Raw genomic sequence first — 14,892 nt, 5'->3', positions numbered from 1 at the left:
TTCGTATCATTTTTAGCTTGAGTGGATGTCCACGGGCAGACAGATCACAAATACAGGGACATTCCCAGGAATTGAAGTGTCCAACGCCGGGATGCGACGGATCGGGACACGTGACCGGAAACTACTCGTCGCACAGAAGTCTTTCTGGCTGTCCTAGGGCAAACAAGCCTAAAAGCAAGCCCAGAGATGGACAAGACTCGGAACCACTAAGGTAGGCCTTACAATAGTTCAGTCTAAACACGTTGTTATTAGTAAAAAAGGGGAAGTGAGGGTGGGCATTAGCCCTCATAATTAAAATGCTTCTATTTGGTGGGTTTTAAAACTAGGGGGGAACACAATGAGCTTGATAGATCAATAACGAAAGCAGTCTTATTGCATGTAGTGTGTATGTGATGGATAATTGGGGTTATTAGTGATATTGACAGAGAAATTATGATTATTTCACGCTATCAGATGTCCGATTCCTGGTTGCGACGGATCAGGACATGCGACAGGAAAATTCTTATCGCACAGAAGGTAAATCTCAGTCATTGTATAGTGTTAATGTGTCTAGTGTACCACCACTGTAGTTCGATCCAACAAAAAGACCACTTATTCCATTTGATTTTGTTCTTTTTCTTTCAGTTATTACCTGTAGATGGATTTTTTTTAACGTGCAGTGACAAAATACTAAACTACAAGTGTTTTTTAGTGCTTCGGGGTGTCCGATCGCGAACCGGAACAAGATGAGGGTGCTGGAGAGTGGCGGCACAGTGGAACAGCACAAGGCAGCGGTCGCCGCCGCAACTGCCATGAAATTCGAAGGAGTTAATTGTCCGACACCGGGTTGCGACGGAACGGGTCACATAAACGGGTCCTTTCTCACGCACAGATCATTGAGCGGATGTCCTGTGGCCGGGCAGACGGTCAAAAAGCCCAAGTATCCCGAGGACATGCCCTTCTACTCGAAAGGATATACAGGTATAGTGGTTTTATACAGTTACTGTGCTAAGAAGTTTTGTACTGACTGGTAACAAATAGGATACGTAGGTCATACGCAGAAAATAAAACTTAAATCAAGATATATTGTTGTAGGCATTGAACAGACGCCCGGAGGCGGTGAAGATCTCATGACACTGGAGGCGGAGATTTCGGAGTTGCAACGGGAAAACGCAAGGGTCGAGTCGCAGATGCTTAGGTTGAAGTCAGACATCAACGCCATGGAGAACCATCTCACACATGGAGAAAAGGTAAGGAATTAATTTCGCATTTCATTCAGGTCTTTTGGAAGAATTTTAGCTTCAGTGCTGAGGCAAAATTCTTTTAAAATGTCCCTCATACCATGTTTGATTTAGTTTATCTTATGCACAGTATTTATTATAAGAAAAACAAATCCGAGTACAGTTAAATTATATAAAGGCGATGATTAAGTTTTTCTATAACAATTACTTAGGATAATGTAAAAAAGGTTTTGAACACTTTGTACTAGGTTTGTCAATTTAAAATGTATTCGCAAAGAAACATGACGAAAAGTAAAGTACATAGTGAATAACTTGTGTACTTTTCGTCTAGTCTAAAACTAGATAATGTGCATAACACCGAAATTGACAAAGCGACCTAACACACCGTTTCATAACCAGCAGCGTTTTCGTAAAAAAGCAATCGGACTACACTAAAACCTTTCCCTATCAGGAAACGCAGGCGCTCACGCAGCGCAATAGCAACCTGAACGAGTACTACGAGAGTCTGCGCAACAACGTGATCACGCTGCTCGAACACGTCCGGTTGCCGGGCAACGGTGCATCACCGGAGAAACTCGGACAAGAGAATTTCGATTCCTACCTAAGCAAACTGCAAACCCTCTGCACTCCCGAGGGATACTGCACGGACGAGAACAGGCCGCTTTATGAGACCGTCAAGTGCGCCCTGCAGGATTTCACAGTGCTACCTACTCCCATCTAAAGAAAGACATTGTTCTGGCCTTGCAATTTTGAGTCGAGTTACGTTCCGAGACAGGTTTCCGGGTTGTTGGGGTTGTGTGCGACGCCAAAATTGTAAGGTTTCAAATAAAAAACTTTGGAAGTTTTGTATTCAGTGTACAATGTATTAACTCTAATTAAGTATTAAAAGATTTGTACGTAATTATAAATTGTGATCTATTGTAAATAACTGACGAAATGAGGTAAAGAATTGTATAGATATATTCCTCATATTAAGTTAAATAATGTACATTAAACATGTATATAGTCCGTTTTTCTTTGTAAATGTATAAAATGTTCGGTTTCTGTTTTCTCTTTGACTTATATTTAGTACGTTCTGTTTGTTGTTACTTGGTTATACTGTACAAAGTTATAGAATTTTATCTTACCCTTAGAGGAATATATTTTAATAAATCGCTTCGACATTACATACATTAAGTATTAGTATAATTTTTTAGATAATCTGTGATTATGTATACCTAGTATTTATATAGGTAGAGTATAGTGTTATTTGTAAAACATATTCGGCAATGTGCAATATGTGCAATGTACGTAAGACATTAATTTACTCACATGGTGTTCAAGAGCATTATTAAACGTTTTTGTTATTTACTATTTATTATTATACAGATATGTACAGTTTTGTTCTACCGTTTCTTGATTTCCTATTTGTGCTGTTTACCGAATTGTTGTGAGAATGTGTACATATGCGAATTAACCTAACTCAAATTCTCATCATTAAATAATTATTTGTTCACAGCAAATATATATGTTAAAATACATGTGTTGTTATTATAAATAAAGTATTTGAAAGGTCTTTAAAGTTTATTTTATTTTTGATATAAAAGTGTATAATAAAACTACAATATATTATTTAAAAATATAATTTCAACTGATTAATACAGAACAAACGTATTTTAAAATCATTTATACCACCTGGTACACTCAGTCCAATAACTAAAACCCTATATTAAACTTTTTTAATCTGAAGAATCAAATTTTGGTAGTTGGTTTCCTTGGTTCTACTTTGATCCTAAAACCATCATTCCTCTTTAATATTATATCAGCTTGCAAAACAAATTCATCTTCTTTCACATCAGATACAATACGGAAGTTCCTTAAAATTGTAGACAACAACACCTTCAGCTTCAACATTGCATATTTGCGACCTAAAAAACAATTTTAAGAATATCTTTTCTATAATTTTAAAATTACAAGCCTTACCCACACAACTTCTTGGTCCAGCACTAAATGGAATGAAAGCGTAATAATGCCTGTTGGCACATTTTTCTGGAAGGAAATTGTCCGGATCATACACTTCCGGATTTGGATAAATTTCTGGGTTACGATGGATTTTCATTTGAGGTATAATTACAGTTGTTCCAGCAGGAATCGTATAATCACCAGAGACTAAAATATAAAAAAGTTACATCAAACACATCAACATTTATGTATTTTTCGTACCCAATTTAACGTCTTGGTTAACTTGACGAGCAATCATAGGTACTGGTGGATACAATCTAAGTGTCTCCATAAGACATCTCTCCAAGTATTTCATCTCCAAAGTGTCGGCGAATGTGCAAGGTCTATCAGAATCACCAAAAATTTCATCCAATTCCTGATGGACCCTAGCTTGAATGTCTTTGTGCACTCCCATGAGACACAAGAAAAAGCTACTTCCTAAACAACAACGAAATAATTTTATGCCCTAAACCTTTCTACACGTTTAAATCACGTACCTGCTGCCGTGGTATCATGACCTTCGAACATAATTGTATCGACCTGTTCCTTAATTTCCTCATCAGAGATTACCACTTGATTCTGTGAAGCCTCAATCATTAAGTCTAAGAAGGCCAACCTCTTTTTCTCGCCGATTTCGTTGTCGTCAACGTCCAAATCATCCTTGAGCCCTGCCGATTGACCGAACGACAAACCTTCAACTGTGGCTTTCACCTTAACCTTCTCGTCGGACTTTGACTTTAACTCATCGGGTACCTCCGCCGAACTGCCCCTTAAACCGATTGCAAAATCGTGTTTCTTGCGCTTAATTACTTTTCTGGTCAAACTGTGAATGGTGTTGATTAGTTTATCTTGTACTTCGGCGTACTTTGTGAAATTAAATATGATGTTCGGTCTGAGCCAAAGTTTGGTGTGGCGTAAATGGAGGATGTCGCACATTTTCATCACGGCCATCGCATATTCGTAACAACTTTGATCCTGAGTTTTCTTGCTCACACCCATTGCAGTTTCTGGAATATTACTGAAATAATTAAAACTTTAATGTGGTGAAGAACTTACCAAGTAAAATTTCGACAGTGGCCTCGGACATGTAGTCGTGAACATCGAATTCTTTTCCGATTTCTTCGTTTAATTTTTGCACAACCTGTCTACTGTTAGCGTTGAATAGATCTACGAAAGATTTGAGTACATTCAAGTGGAAAGTTGGGGCGATTAGTTTTCTGTGGGCCTTCCATTTATTTCCAGTTGATATTAATAATCCATCGCCCAACCAGGGTTTGAAAAACGAATATTCTGGCGCTTTGTCTATGTGTACGTGACTGTTCAAAATCAGTTCAACATCAGATGGGTCCATTACGACAATTACGAGTTTAGGGCCAAACCAAATTTTTACAATATTGCCGAACTGGAAAGATAAATTCCAAGCTTTTTTAAAGATGTCTGCCGACGTAAGGTTTATGAATTCCAAAGCGTTGCCGATGACGGGATAACCAGGTAAACCAGGAATTTTAGCCGCCAGTTTTTCCATATGCCTTCTTGAAATTTTCCAGTAAATATACCACAACACCAATGCGGGCAATAATAAAGAATAGAATATCTTTGAGGTGCCCATTTCACCAGTAGGTGAAACACTTGTTGCAGTTGTAGTCATTTTCTAAAATAAAACAAAAATTATTAGAAAAATCATTAAGTGATTTCATAAAATATATCGACACATTATCTATACATAAATTAAAAAACTGACCTTTATATTTTCGATACTATCTGATAACTTGGGCTTAAAACATTCTTCTCAGACAGCAACTGGCGAACAAAATAAAACTGTATGAAATTTTTTTTTCATAGATTAATTGTATTTAAATGGGCTTCCTGCGACGCGCCATCCCTTCTTTTTTTTATTTGTACAGTGGAAATTTACATTAAGTCATTGAATGAACTTGATTGGGGTGACCTATTGCGGTTTTTGATCCCGATATAGCACATGTTTCTGTTTCCTAAAAATGCACTTATTATAAATATATTAATAAATACATTAATTTTATATGTTTTCCACTCATTTGTTTCCATGGAAATAGATTATTTAATGGAATTTTTTTTACAACTGCAATTTATAATTTAGATCACTTTCATTTCGTTTAAAAAATGTATACAATTTATTATATTTTACTTAGTTTTGTTTTTATTGTGGATAATTAAATATAATATGTCTAAACAAATGCAAAAGAGTAATCCAATTATGACTTGCACACTAATTTAGTGTAACATGCAAAACATTTCGACAAAACAGTTTCAAATAACAAATTTTTAAAGAGTTTTTTAAACATAAATTTAGGAAGAACTTTACAACATATATAAATTATGCAATAATTTAACATCAGAATTTGGAAATTTACATTATTTAAGAACTTAGGATTAGCATTCAATAATTTTAAAGGTGTAAAGGTTATTGAACAACAATGTATTTTGACAGGTTATCTAAATATTCATCAAGTACTTAGGCCGTTCTAAAGACACTTTGTTTATAATGACTTTTATAATTTTAAAATTGTTTCTTGTTTGGATAAAGAGAGGAAAGTCTGAAAACCCCCTCCGGGCACCGATCCTAAGATGATAAAACCATAATATCTCATATATGATAATTCATATATGGGGGAAACAAGACGTATATTTGCATATGCGGGTTTGCTGAAGCAGAAGACGTAAGACGCAAAGATGTCACAGCCCCCTGTTAGTTGAACAGTTCTTCTGAGCCCCAGTTGGGTTCAGAAGAGCAAGACCAATCTGAGGAAGATCCGAGATGTTCCTGGGGATGGATTAGACTTGCGGTATTGGATCGTTTAGCTACCCACTGCCACTGGTTTATGGAGCGGTACTTAGTCCCAGGACCACAAGTTGGATCTTCTGTCCATTGTGGACACAGTGTGTATAATAAGTAGTAAAATAATGGTTCATAAGGGTACTTTATCAACAAGTGAACTTCTTATAAATAATGGTAATATTTATTGTCAATAAGAATGATTCAAGTGTATTTTGGCTAAATGTAAAAAATAATTACACGATTTTTATGTTTTAATTAGTTTTCTGGCTGGCTTCCTCTCCCAGTATGTAATCAGAAAAACAACTACTCTGCCTTAAAACGAATCACATTGGTCAGAAGTCTATTTATAAGGGGGCGGGGATATGTGACACTTCGCTCACTCACTTATTGGACTTTTGACCAAGAAGCCGACTCATAAATAGCAGAAGCATTGGATCTTGATTGTTCATTCAGCCATACACCAGTTTCTCGCATCGAAGCAGTATGCAGAAAAGAAACTGGTTCTCATAAGCGAATGAAATATGGATCCATTTTTACCACTGTTCCTTTACGCCATGTCTTCCAGCCACCCAGCAGAAAGATTGCTTCTTTCCGTCTTATATGGTGGCGGACATGGCATGAACGTCAATCACACACCAGAGGAGGTAGCCATTGTGCAAAGACTTTTTGGCAAATATGGCTTCTTATTCAGATATTTCATATAAACATGTATGAGATACATCACTGACAAAAGAAAGTACCAATGTTGCCGGATGTGATTGCTTCGGTACTGCAGTCGGATTGATTGTCAATGGTGCAAAAACCACCAAATATTTAAAATTACCTTACAAAAACTATTCAAAACCTGTTAATGCAATTACTATGGATTGAAATTTTTATTACATAATTACTCATGTAAATATGTAATAATACATTGTGACCTCGGTTGCCTATCACTAGCATTAAATATTTCTGTTTGATAATATAAATAAAGAACCAATCTTTTTATTGCTAACTTCCATTATATATTACAGTGATACCTCGTCCTAACATACGAGTGTGTTGAGATAGGAGGAATCGTGTGCAGCGTCAAACAGTTTTTCCCACCTCAGACTAGACCTCACTCTTTCGAAGCATTTTTGATAAGTTGGGGTCGCGTTTTTTGCTTTTTGTACATTTACAAAACATCACATTTAATTTTATGATCATAGGTCCAAAGAAGAAGATGATGTCTATTGAATTAAAGCGTGAAATCATAGAAAAACATGAGCAAGGTGTGCGAGTAATTGACTTGGACAGGATGTACGGGCGTAACACTTCAATGTAAGTACAATGTAAGTGTTGCGCTTAAATAGAAGGAGGGATATAACGCCAGCTAAGGACTAATTGTTTTGAGATATGAGCAAGATTACGGAACGAATTAAACATATATGACGAGGTACCACTGTATTAGTTTTTGCAACATTCTCCTTTCTCTTCTTTAAAAATGTTAAATTAAACAAAAAATTGGTTCAGCTACTTTCTAATGCTATGATAAATATTGTTTTGTTTAATTTGAGACAAACAATTTGACGGTGAAAAAAATAATTAATATTAATATTAAGACTAAATAAGTTATTTACACTTTTTGTCTCTTGCATCCAAATCGCCTTGGAATTCTTAAATTGTACAAGATCAAACAAAATCGATTCGCTTAGTCTTCTCCTTCAAGCTTCAGATTAATACACTAAATGTATGTTAACTTCATGATTGTATCACTTCTGGCCCAAATGTGAGAGAGATTTTTTAATGAAAGAGGAAAGATATTCAAAAATACATTTGCGGATGTAATTGGAGATTGTAACGAACTTTTCCGACTAAAAATCCTCCACGTGGTACCATACTTTAAGTCATGATCATCGGAAACATATTTGAAAATATATATGGAGGAGGTACTAAAGTGACTTTTCTGCCCATCTAAGTTTATAAGATTCCAAAAATATTGGAAATTGTCCTCGGAAAGATTGGATCTGAGTTGAGTAGTTGCTCCAGAACCACGTTAAGACGAATCCATCCTGAAGTAAACGAAGCACTGCAATTTTAATTTTTATACTCATATCAAACTATCAATGATATGATATTAGGAGACGATTTGTAGAATGATTGTCGAATGTATGTGGTATGAAATACCATTGTTACTGTTAACTGATGCACTACTTTGGTACTGAGAATGTTTTTTTAATATCAAATTTTTAATGTTTGAAGTACTAGCGAACATAAGACTCATTCTAAATAAATACAGGTATTAATTTATGTTATTTGATAGAATAAGGCAATAAATGAAACTAACAAAGAATATAACATATTATCTTTAAAGTTGACACCAAATTATTATCAAAACAACAACAATATTATTAATGATAAATAGAAAAAAGATAAAAGAGAATATTATATTCATTAAAAAAAAGTAATGGTGTAATGAAAAAAAATTGTGACCCCGACGTGATTTGAACACGCAACCTTCTGATCTGGAGTCAGACGCGCTACCGTTGCGCCACGGAGTCTCCTACATTGAAGTATTTATAGGTTGTTTTTTATTTTAGTTTTAACTGTTTGTAATTCAGTTGCCTATTCGTTTTCAAGAAGTTCTAAATAGTACCGCTTGGTGTTTGACTTCAGTTATTAATAATCAACTGATAGTTAACCATACTTATTTAAACAAGTGTACTCAACGTAACATAATGAATCAAATGTTACAACAAAGAAACTTACCACCTCAAGGGAAAAAAATGTAGGTAAAACTATTTTCAGTAGTAAACGTAATTTAATTGATGTTCTTATTTTAGTTACACATTGAATGCCTTACGCGAATTAATGGTATTCAAAGAAAGTTTATATTTTAAAAGGAAACTATTAAAACATAAATTATTAAGTGATATAAGAAAGTTAGGATTCGAATTTCTTTTAGAAAATATTGGTGATAAATGGCTAATAACTATTGAACTTCCAAAATATATAAATCAGTTGGTGCTGATTGAACTTATTAAGAAGTATTACGAATATTGTATATTTATTGTGTGATTACTGTTCTTATTTTAGATTTGGTTTGGATATAACGGAAAAAGTAATATCTAGAGTAACAAAAGCATATACATATGTCATAGGAATTTATAATTTGCAATATGGAGATTTGACCATAATTCTAAATGCCTTAATAGACATTTGGAATTTTGTTAAGATATCAAAAAGTAAAATGTAATTGATATAAATTTTTGTTAATTTTACTAAATATTCTCATTTTACGAAATAAAGTTGCAGAATATTTCTTTATATTTAATTTATTTTTAATTTTTTATGCTCACAAATGAAAAGCAATTTGTTAAATACGCATATATCTGTTATTAATTTAAAAAATTATAATTTGCTTTTATTATTATTTGAGTTATTAATAGCTTCTTTCAACACCTTTAAAACCCGATCCACATTTTCAATTTTTGCATTGTAACCCATTAGACCTATTCTGAAAACTTTTCCTGCCGTTGGTCCCAAACCGCCACTAATTTCCAAATGATAACTAAAAACAAAAACAATAAAATCACACAAAACATATAATATATTTAAAATACTTTTTCATGGCGTAGTTCAGAACATCCATCCAGTTTATGTTTCCTGGTACTTTAATGGTTGTTACTGTTGGTAATCTTTTATGACTTTCTTCAACAAACAGTTCAAGTCCCATTTTTTCTAAACCTTCATATAGCCGATTTGCACACAATTTATGTCTCATTATAATTTCTTCCAACCCTTCTTCGACAATCAAAGCAAGACCTTCACGTAAACTAGCCAAAAGATTTGAACACGTTGTATGGTGATATCTAAAAAATAACCATAACGATAATGTCGATTTGTTACAGCAAATCAAAATATTGTCCTACATTCTAGGTCCATTGAAACAGTTCCATTGTTGTCCAACTTCTCTCATATCCAAATAGTAAACAGGAACAGGAGTTTTTCTCGTAAAAATTACCCTCCTGCAAAATTATTTTATATTTTAATGAATTGTGCCATGATAAGGTGGTATTTACTCTGCTCTCGGGCTAAAAGAAATGGGCGTCAGTCCTGGAGGTGCACCTAAAACTTTCTGCGATCCTGTATACACCGCATCAATTTTCCACTTATCAGCATACATTTCCACCCCTCCCAAAGATGCCACAGTATCCACAGCAAACAAACAATTGTATCTGTAACAAATATCACCAATACCCTCCAGGGGCTGGTACACGCCAGTAGAACTCTCGCCTTGCACAATGAAAAACAATTTTGGCCTACAATTCTTAATCATATTTTCAATCCGTGCCAAGCTAAAATTGTCACCCATCTCAGTTTCTATGGTTTTTGCAATGGTACCGTATCTTTTGGCTATATCTGTGGCTCTAACACCCCATATACCATTCACAGCGATTAAAACAGTATCTCCTGGCTCTGTTAAATTGCAAAAGACCGCCTCCATTCCACTGTGTCCAGATGCAGATATAGCCAATGTTAATCTGTTGTTAGTTTGTAAGACATATCTGATGCCATCTTTAATATCGTCCATCATCTATACAAAATACATTGTAGGAACATATACGTGTTAAAATTATAGATTGCTTACTTTAAACACCTCCGGATGCATGTGTCCTAAAACAGGACGGCTCATAGCGTGTAACACCCTTGGAGAGCTGTTAGAAGGCCCTGGGCCCATCAATAATTTGTCTGGCAACGATAAAGGTGTTTGAAGAGATTTTGGCTTCTCAACCTCCATTATTAGTTGGGAGATGTGATGTTCAACGTAATATGTCTGAATTAAAACTGTTATGTTATTATAAGCGCTTAAGTTTATCAAAGAATTTTTCTTATCAAAGAGCAATTGAATTGAATGACAATTACGGTATGACACAAATCAATGTTTTGGAAATACATAGGAATTTTACTGCTTGATGTTGCCTTAGTTTTCAATTTCTTGTGTAATTTGATAAAATGTTTTGAATATTAATTATATAATTATGTTTATTTTAACATATAGTAATGTATTGTTTGCATTACTTGCAAATATGATTAAAAACAAATAAACTGTTTATGAATTCTATTCTCGTTAATCTCCAATTTATATCTAAATAAAGAGAAGGGTAAAATATATTATTCACATATTATATTTTTATAAAATATGGACATTTTAACCTTTTAATTTCCGTTAACATTAAACATCTATTTACAAGTATAGATATTAATATATTAATTCAAATTAAAAATACAAGTTAATCGAAGAATTATTCTTATCAACTGGTTAATTTTATATTTATATAACTATTTAATTATTATGCAAATCAATATTTGTTTCAGAATTCGCACAATTTGGATTAATTTGTTGTGCAATTTAATGAAATCATATTTGGTAAAATATCATTAATATTGCATATAATTGCATATATACTATACATAATAATATATTATTATAAATAATACAAAATAGCATTTATTTTTTTAACAATTTATTTTTTATTAATCCCATTTACACTATAATTTATACAGAATTAAGATAAATACAGTAAAATACATTATTCAGTTGGTGGATTAAATGAACCAAACCCATCATCTATATGTGGATTATTTTTACAATATTCAATAGCTTCTCGTAACAATTCAACAACATAATTTGCCATTTTTGGTGTAGCATTTATGCCCAAAAGTCCTAATCGGAGAACTTGATTAATCGTTGGTCCAATTCCAAACGAAATCTCCGCCTGATGTCTACAAATATTCAATATATTAGAATAAGTATAAAAATGTATAATAATAATTAAGAAGTGCACACTTACTTTTCTAAAATGTATGAAAAAATCATTCTCCAACTCAGATTTTCTGGAACTTTCAAAAAAGTTACTCCACTAAATCGGATCTCTGGTCTCTTAATATAGTGTTCGAGACCTAATTCATTTTTACATCTGGATACTAATATATTGGCGCTCTTTTGATGTCTATCCCAAACATTATCTATTCCTTCTTTGCAAATTGCTATTAGTGCTTCTCTTACTGCTCCTAACATATTACTACTGTATGTATAAATATAACTGCAACCAGATTAATAAGTACCAAAATTAAATAAATATTTAATATGAAATATATTTACCCTTTACCACCTGCACCAAGACAATCCCAGACCTTAACATGCATTTGCACATCAAATATGTACGGGGGAGGATGTTTCTTGGATAAAATCTTCTTACTAAAATCTATTATCAAACAGTGCCAATCAAACTATTAAATTACCTTACTAAGCCCTAGGACTAAAAGACAGTAAACACATGCCTGCGGGTGCACTAAGCCCTTTCTGTGTACCTCCATTAATTGCATCAATTTCCCATCTATCCACATAAATCGGAGCCACCCCAAGAGAGACTACAGCATCCACGGACAAAAGACAATTGTGCCTGGACAAAGTAATTATTAAATACATATTTTATCATCGAATAAAACATACTTATGACAAATCTTTCCTAAACCATCTAGTGGTTGAAGAGTACCACTGGAAGTTTCACCATGAGTGACAAACAAAGCCACTGCTTTGTTCTTGACAATAGCTTCTTCCAATTCTTCGAACGTGAACACTTCCCCAGGTTCCGACCTTAACTCCACAACGTTTAAATCTGTAAAACGTGAATTAAAAGGAGAATCTTGTGATTCCAAACTTACTATATCTTTTGGCCATGTCCACAACTTTGCTGCCCCATAATCCAGATACAGCGATGACAACAGTTTCGCCAGGATCAGCCAGATTTGTGACCATGGCTTCGTTGCCTCCGTTGCCCGATGTCTGAAGTATGAACGAAACAGGATTTTCCGTCTGGTATACGTATCTAATCATTGGCAGTATGTCGTCCATAAGCTGAAATTAAATTAGTAAGTTTATAGTAATTCGGAAAAATGAATTTTCACTTTGTGTAAACTCGGATTTGAAGCTGTGTAAGGTTGTGTCGTTAGAGCTTTGGCTACATCCTGCGTTATGTTTGCCGGACCTCCACCTAAATTAAGATAGGATGGCAAGGGATCTATGGTCAGTTTAGGACAGGGGTAGTCAAGCATTTTACAATGTTTTGCTGCACACACTGAAACGACAAATAGCCAGACATACGATGTTCATGTATAAACTAAGCATATTTCACGTGACTGTATAAGATAACTAAGTGATTAATAAACAAATATGATGCTCTTTACTTTAGTACTTATCTACTAAATATTTGTAAATACCTCACGCAAAAGATGACTTGCTGGAGTCAAAGGTTGTGTTGCTAAGGCATGTAGAACTTCCTTAGATATATTTGTTGGTCCTGCTCCAATATTTAGTTGGGACGGAATTGAAAGAAGTTTTAACGGATTTGAATAGTCTAACATGTTTGCAGATAATGAATTTGAATTAAACTAACATAAATTCTTGTTTCCAATTTATATACTGAACGTCTATACAATGAGCTCATTTATATTTGATGTATATAAATAATATATATAAAGGAATGCATTTGGTTTAATTATCAAAGGCTATTTGCATTTATCAAAAGAGATTTTTATTTAAACAATTCAATAACCTTGAGATATGCTAATAATTTTTATTTGTACTCTAGTTAAATAATTTTGAAAGATAAATTTATGTAGTATAACGTAGCAAATTTGAAGGTGTAATCTGGATTGCCTATCCAGAAGTAAGTACTGAGGTGCTGTGCTATTTTAAAAAGCTTATAAGAAACGTATAGAACAATATAATTGATACATTCTGGGTTATATAGTATTAAACAATTTCTGGCACTTTATGTTTCTATTCATAAAGTAATCTTATAATAAATAAGATTTCAATTTAATCTTTTAAAAATTAATAAAAAAAAACGTAGTGCTTTAAATAACGATAAGCAAGTAAATTAAACACTCCTCATATTTAACTAAAGTTGTTTTTGTTGTAACAATGGTTTTACTAATCGCATCTTTATAAACAGACGTCAAATTAACGATGGTAAATAACGTAACAATTTCCACATACCCGAAGGTGTAAGAAAGTGATTTAGAATAAGCATAAAGGAATTAAAAACAATTTATGGCAACAAATTATCCGGTCTAATGGTCAGTCAAACCAATTAAACATTGATAATCGGAGCAATTAGATTAAATTGCATCAAAATAATTGGAATATTTACATTAACATGTTCTGACATGCGTTTCCTGCTTGGCTCACCTGCACATACGAAGCAAACGCAAATCTCACTTATAGAACATGATGTTCCCAGATTATTGCGATTTAATCGTTGATAATGTGATATATGAAGTAGAAATATGTTTAGTTGTAAATGAGTCAGGAGTTGGTGCGTGAGATACCCACGTACGGAATGTGGCAAGAATAAACAATGGACATTGTGCAGACCACCTGAAAGCGGTTAATTTTCAGGAACCACGGCTGAAATCGGCACAGCCTAAGTCCCCCCATTAAGGCCTTTGTTTAATATGGCCACCTGTTGCGTGTCCGTGGTCCGGTTCCACGCTTTGGGGGTCAGTTCTGCACGGTGTGTCTCGGGTTCGCGGATTGTGCTCCTCGTTCGATTTCATCGTCGATAAGTCCCTTTGGTTACGACGGGACTGGCATTGGGAGACGGGATTTTTGTGTCGCCGTTGTGCGAGTGCGAGGATGTGTCGTTGCATCGCAACTGACGGATGCCGACCAGGTAGGACTGGTTTTGGAATTCGCGAGGGATAATTAAAGATCGCATTTCGATCCGTCCACGTTTGATTTTGCGCAACGGGAACGATAAATAAATAATCGGGGCGATAAAATTAAATCAAACTTTCCGTTTCGAGTTTTATTGCTTCGCAATTGATCGAGATTATCTGGCATAGTTC

The 14,892-nt window shown here is 34.2% G+C and overlaps 5 protein-coding genes and 1 non-coding gene across 7 annotated transcripts in view; 2 read left to right on the top strand and 4 right to left on the bottom strand.

Moving 5' to 3' along the window:
* The window catches only part of LOC109601283 (myelin transcription factor 1), a 272,891-nt gene extending 270,116 nt beyond the window's left edge, over positions 1 to 2,775 (top strand). Inside the window, exons 15-19 of the mRNA XM_049968128.1 lie at positions 17 to 211; positions 454 to 516; positions 692 to 960; positions 1,075 to 1,229; positions 1,672 to 2,775. Of these exons, the coding sequence (XP_049824085.1) occupies positions 17 to 211; positions 454 to 516; positions 692 to 960; positions 1,075 to 1,229; positions 1,672 to 1,941 (952 nt within the window). The 3' untranslated portion in view covers positions 1,942 to 2,775. The remainder of the gene's footprint in view (positions 1 to 16; positions 212 to 453; positions 517 to 691; positions 961 to 1,074; positions 1,230 to 1,671) is intronic.
* A 51-nt stretch (positions 2,776 to 2,826) lies between these two features.
* Positions 2,827 to 5,019, bottom strand: LOC109601287 (cytochrome P450 4g15-like). Its single transcript, XM_020017512.2, has 6 exons — positions 4,942 to 5,019; positions 4,257 to 4,851; positions 3,698 to 4,207; positions 3,423 to 3,638; positions 3,183 to 3,368; positions 2,827 to 3,127 (listed from the first exon to the last, which is right to left on the bottom strand). Exons 2-6 carry the CDS (start codon positions 4,846 to 4,848, stop codon positions 2,952 to 2,954), a joined length of 1,680 nt encoding a protein of 559 aa, XP_019873071.1. The 5' UTR covers positions 4,849 to 4,851; positions 4,942 to 5,019; the 3' UTR covers positions 2,827 to 2,951.
* A 3,446-nt stretch (positions 5,020 to 8,465) lies between these two features.
* Trnaw-cca (transfer RNA tryptophan (anticodon CCA)) lies at positions 8,466 to 8,537 on the bottom strand. Its single transcript has one exon. It is a non-coding gene; the product is annotated as a tRNA-Trp (tRNA).
* A 150-nt stretch (positions 8,538 to 8,687) lies between these two features.
* Positions 8,688 to 9,305, top strand: LOC109601286 (uncharacterized). Its single transcript, XM_049967273.1, has 3 exons — positions 8,688 to 8,764; positions 8,820 to 9,023; positions 9,073 to 9,305. The coding sequence occupies exons 1-3, from the start codon at positions 8,715 to 8,717 to the stop codon at positions 9,230 to 9,232; spliced, it is 414 nt and encodes a 137-aa protein (XP_049823230.1). The 5' UTR covers positions 8,688 to 8,714; the 3' UTR covers positions 9,233 to 9,305.
* On the bottom strand, positions 9,294 to 10,834 carry LOC109601285 (alanine--glyoxylate aminotransferase-like). The gene is made up of 5 exons (XM_020017511.2): positions 10,628 to 10,834; positions 10,059 to 10,573; positions 9,909 to 10,004; positions 9,600 to 9,848; positions 9,294 to 9,547 (listed from the first exon to the last, which is right to left on the bottom strand). Exons 1-5 carry the CDS (start codon positions 10,775 to 10,777, stop codon positions 9,388 to 9,390), a joined length of 1,170 nt encoding a protein of 389 aa, XP_019873070.2. The 5' UTR covers positions 10,778 to 10,834; the 3' UTR covers positions 9,294 to 9,387.
* A 653-nt stretch (positions 10,835 to 11,487) lies between these two features.
* LOC109601284 (alanine--glyoxylate aminotransferase-like) lies at positions 11,488 to 13,419 on the bottom strand. Of its 2 annotated transcripts, none has more exons than XM_049967270.1 (7): positions 13,261 to 13,419; positions 12,706 to 12,898; positions 12,494 to 12,659; positions 12,288 to 12,443; positions 12,143 to 12,238; positions 11,832 to 12,083; positions 11,488 to 11,763 (listed from the first exon to the last, which is right to left on the bottom strand). In XM_049967270.1, exons 1-7 carry the CDS (start codon positions 13,402 to 13,404, stop codon positions 11,571 to 11,573), a joined length of 1,200 nt encoding a protein of 399 aa, XP_049823227.1. In that variant the 5' UTR covers positions 13,405 to 13,419; the 3' UTR covers positions 11,488 to 11,570. The 2 variants fall into 2 exon arrangements, with proteins under 2 accessions (XP_049823227.1, XP_019873069.2); XM_020017510.2 differs by lacking the exon at positions 13,261 to 13,419 and adding an exon at positions 12,949 to 13,164.
* Positions 13,420 to 14,892: the final 1,473 nt, after the last annotated feature.

This window comes from Aethina tumida, chromosome 5 (assembly GCF_024364675.1).
Source record: "Aethina tumida isolate Nest 87 chromosome 5, icAetTumi1.1, whole genome shotgun sequence".
Taxonomy (NCBI): Eukaryota; Metazoa; Arthropoda; class Insecta; order Coleoptera; family Nitidulidae; genus Aethina; species Aethina tumida.
Note: the sequence above shows the minus strand (reverse complement) of the source record. Positions and strands in the feature narration are given on the sequence as shown.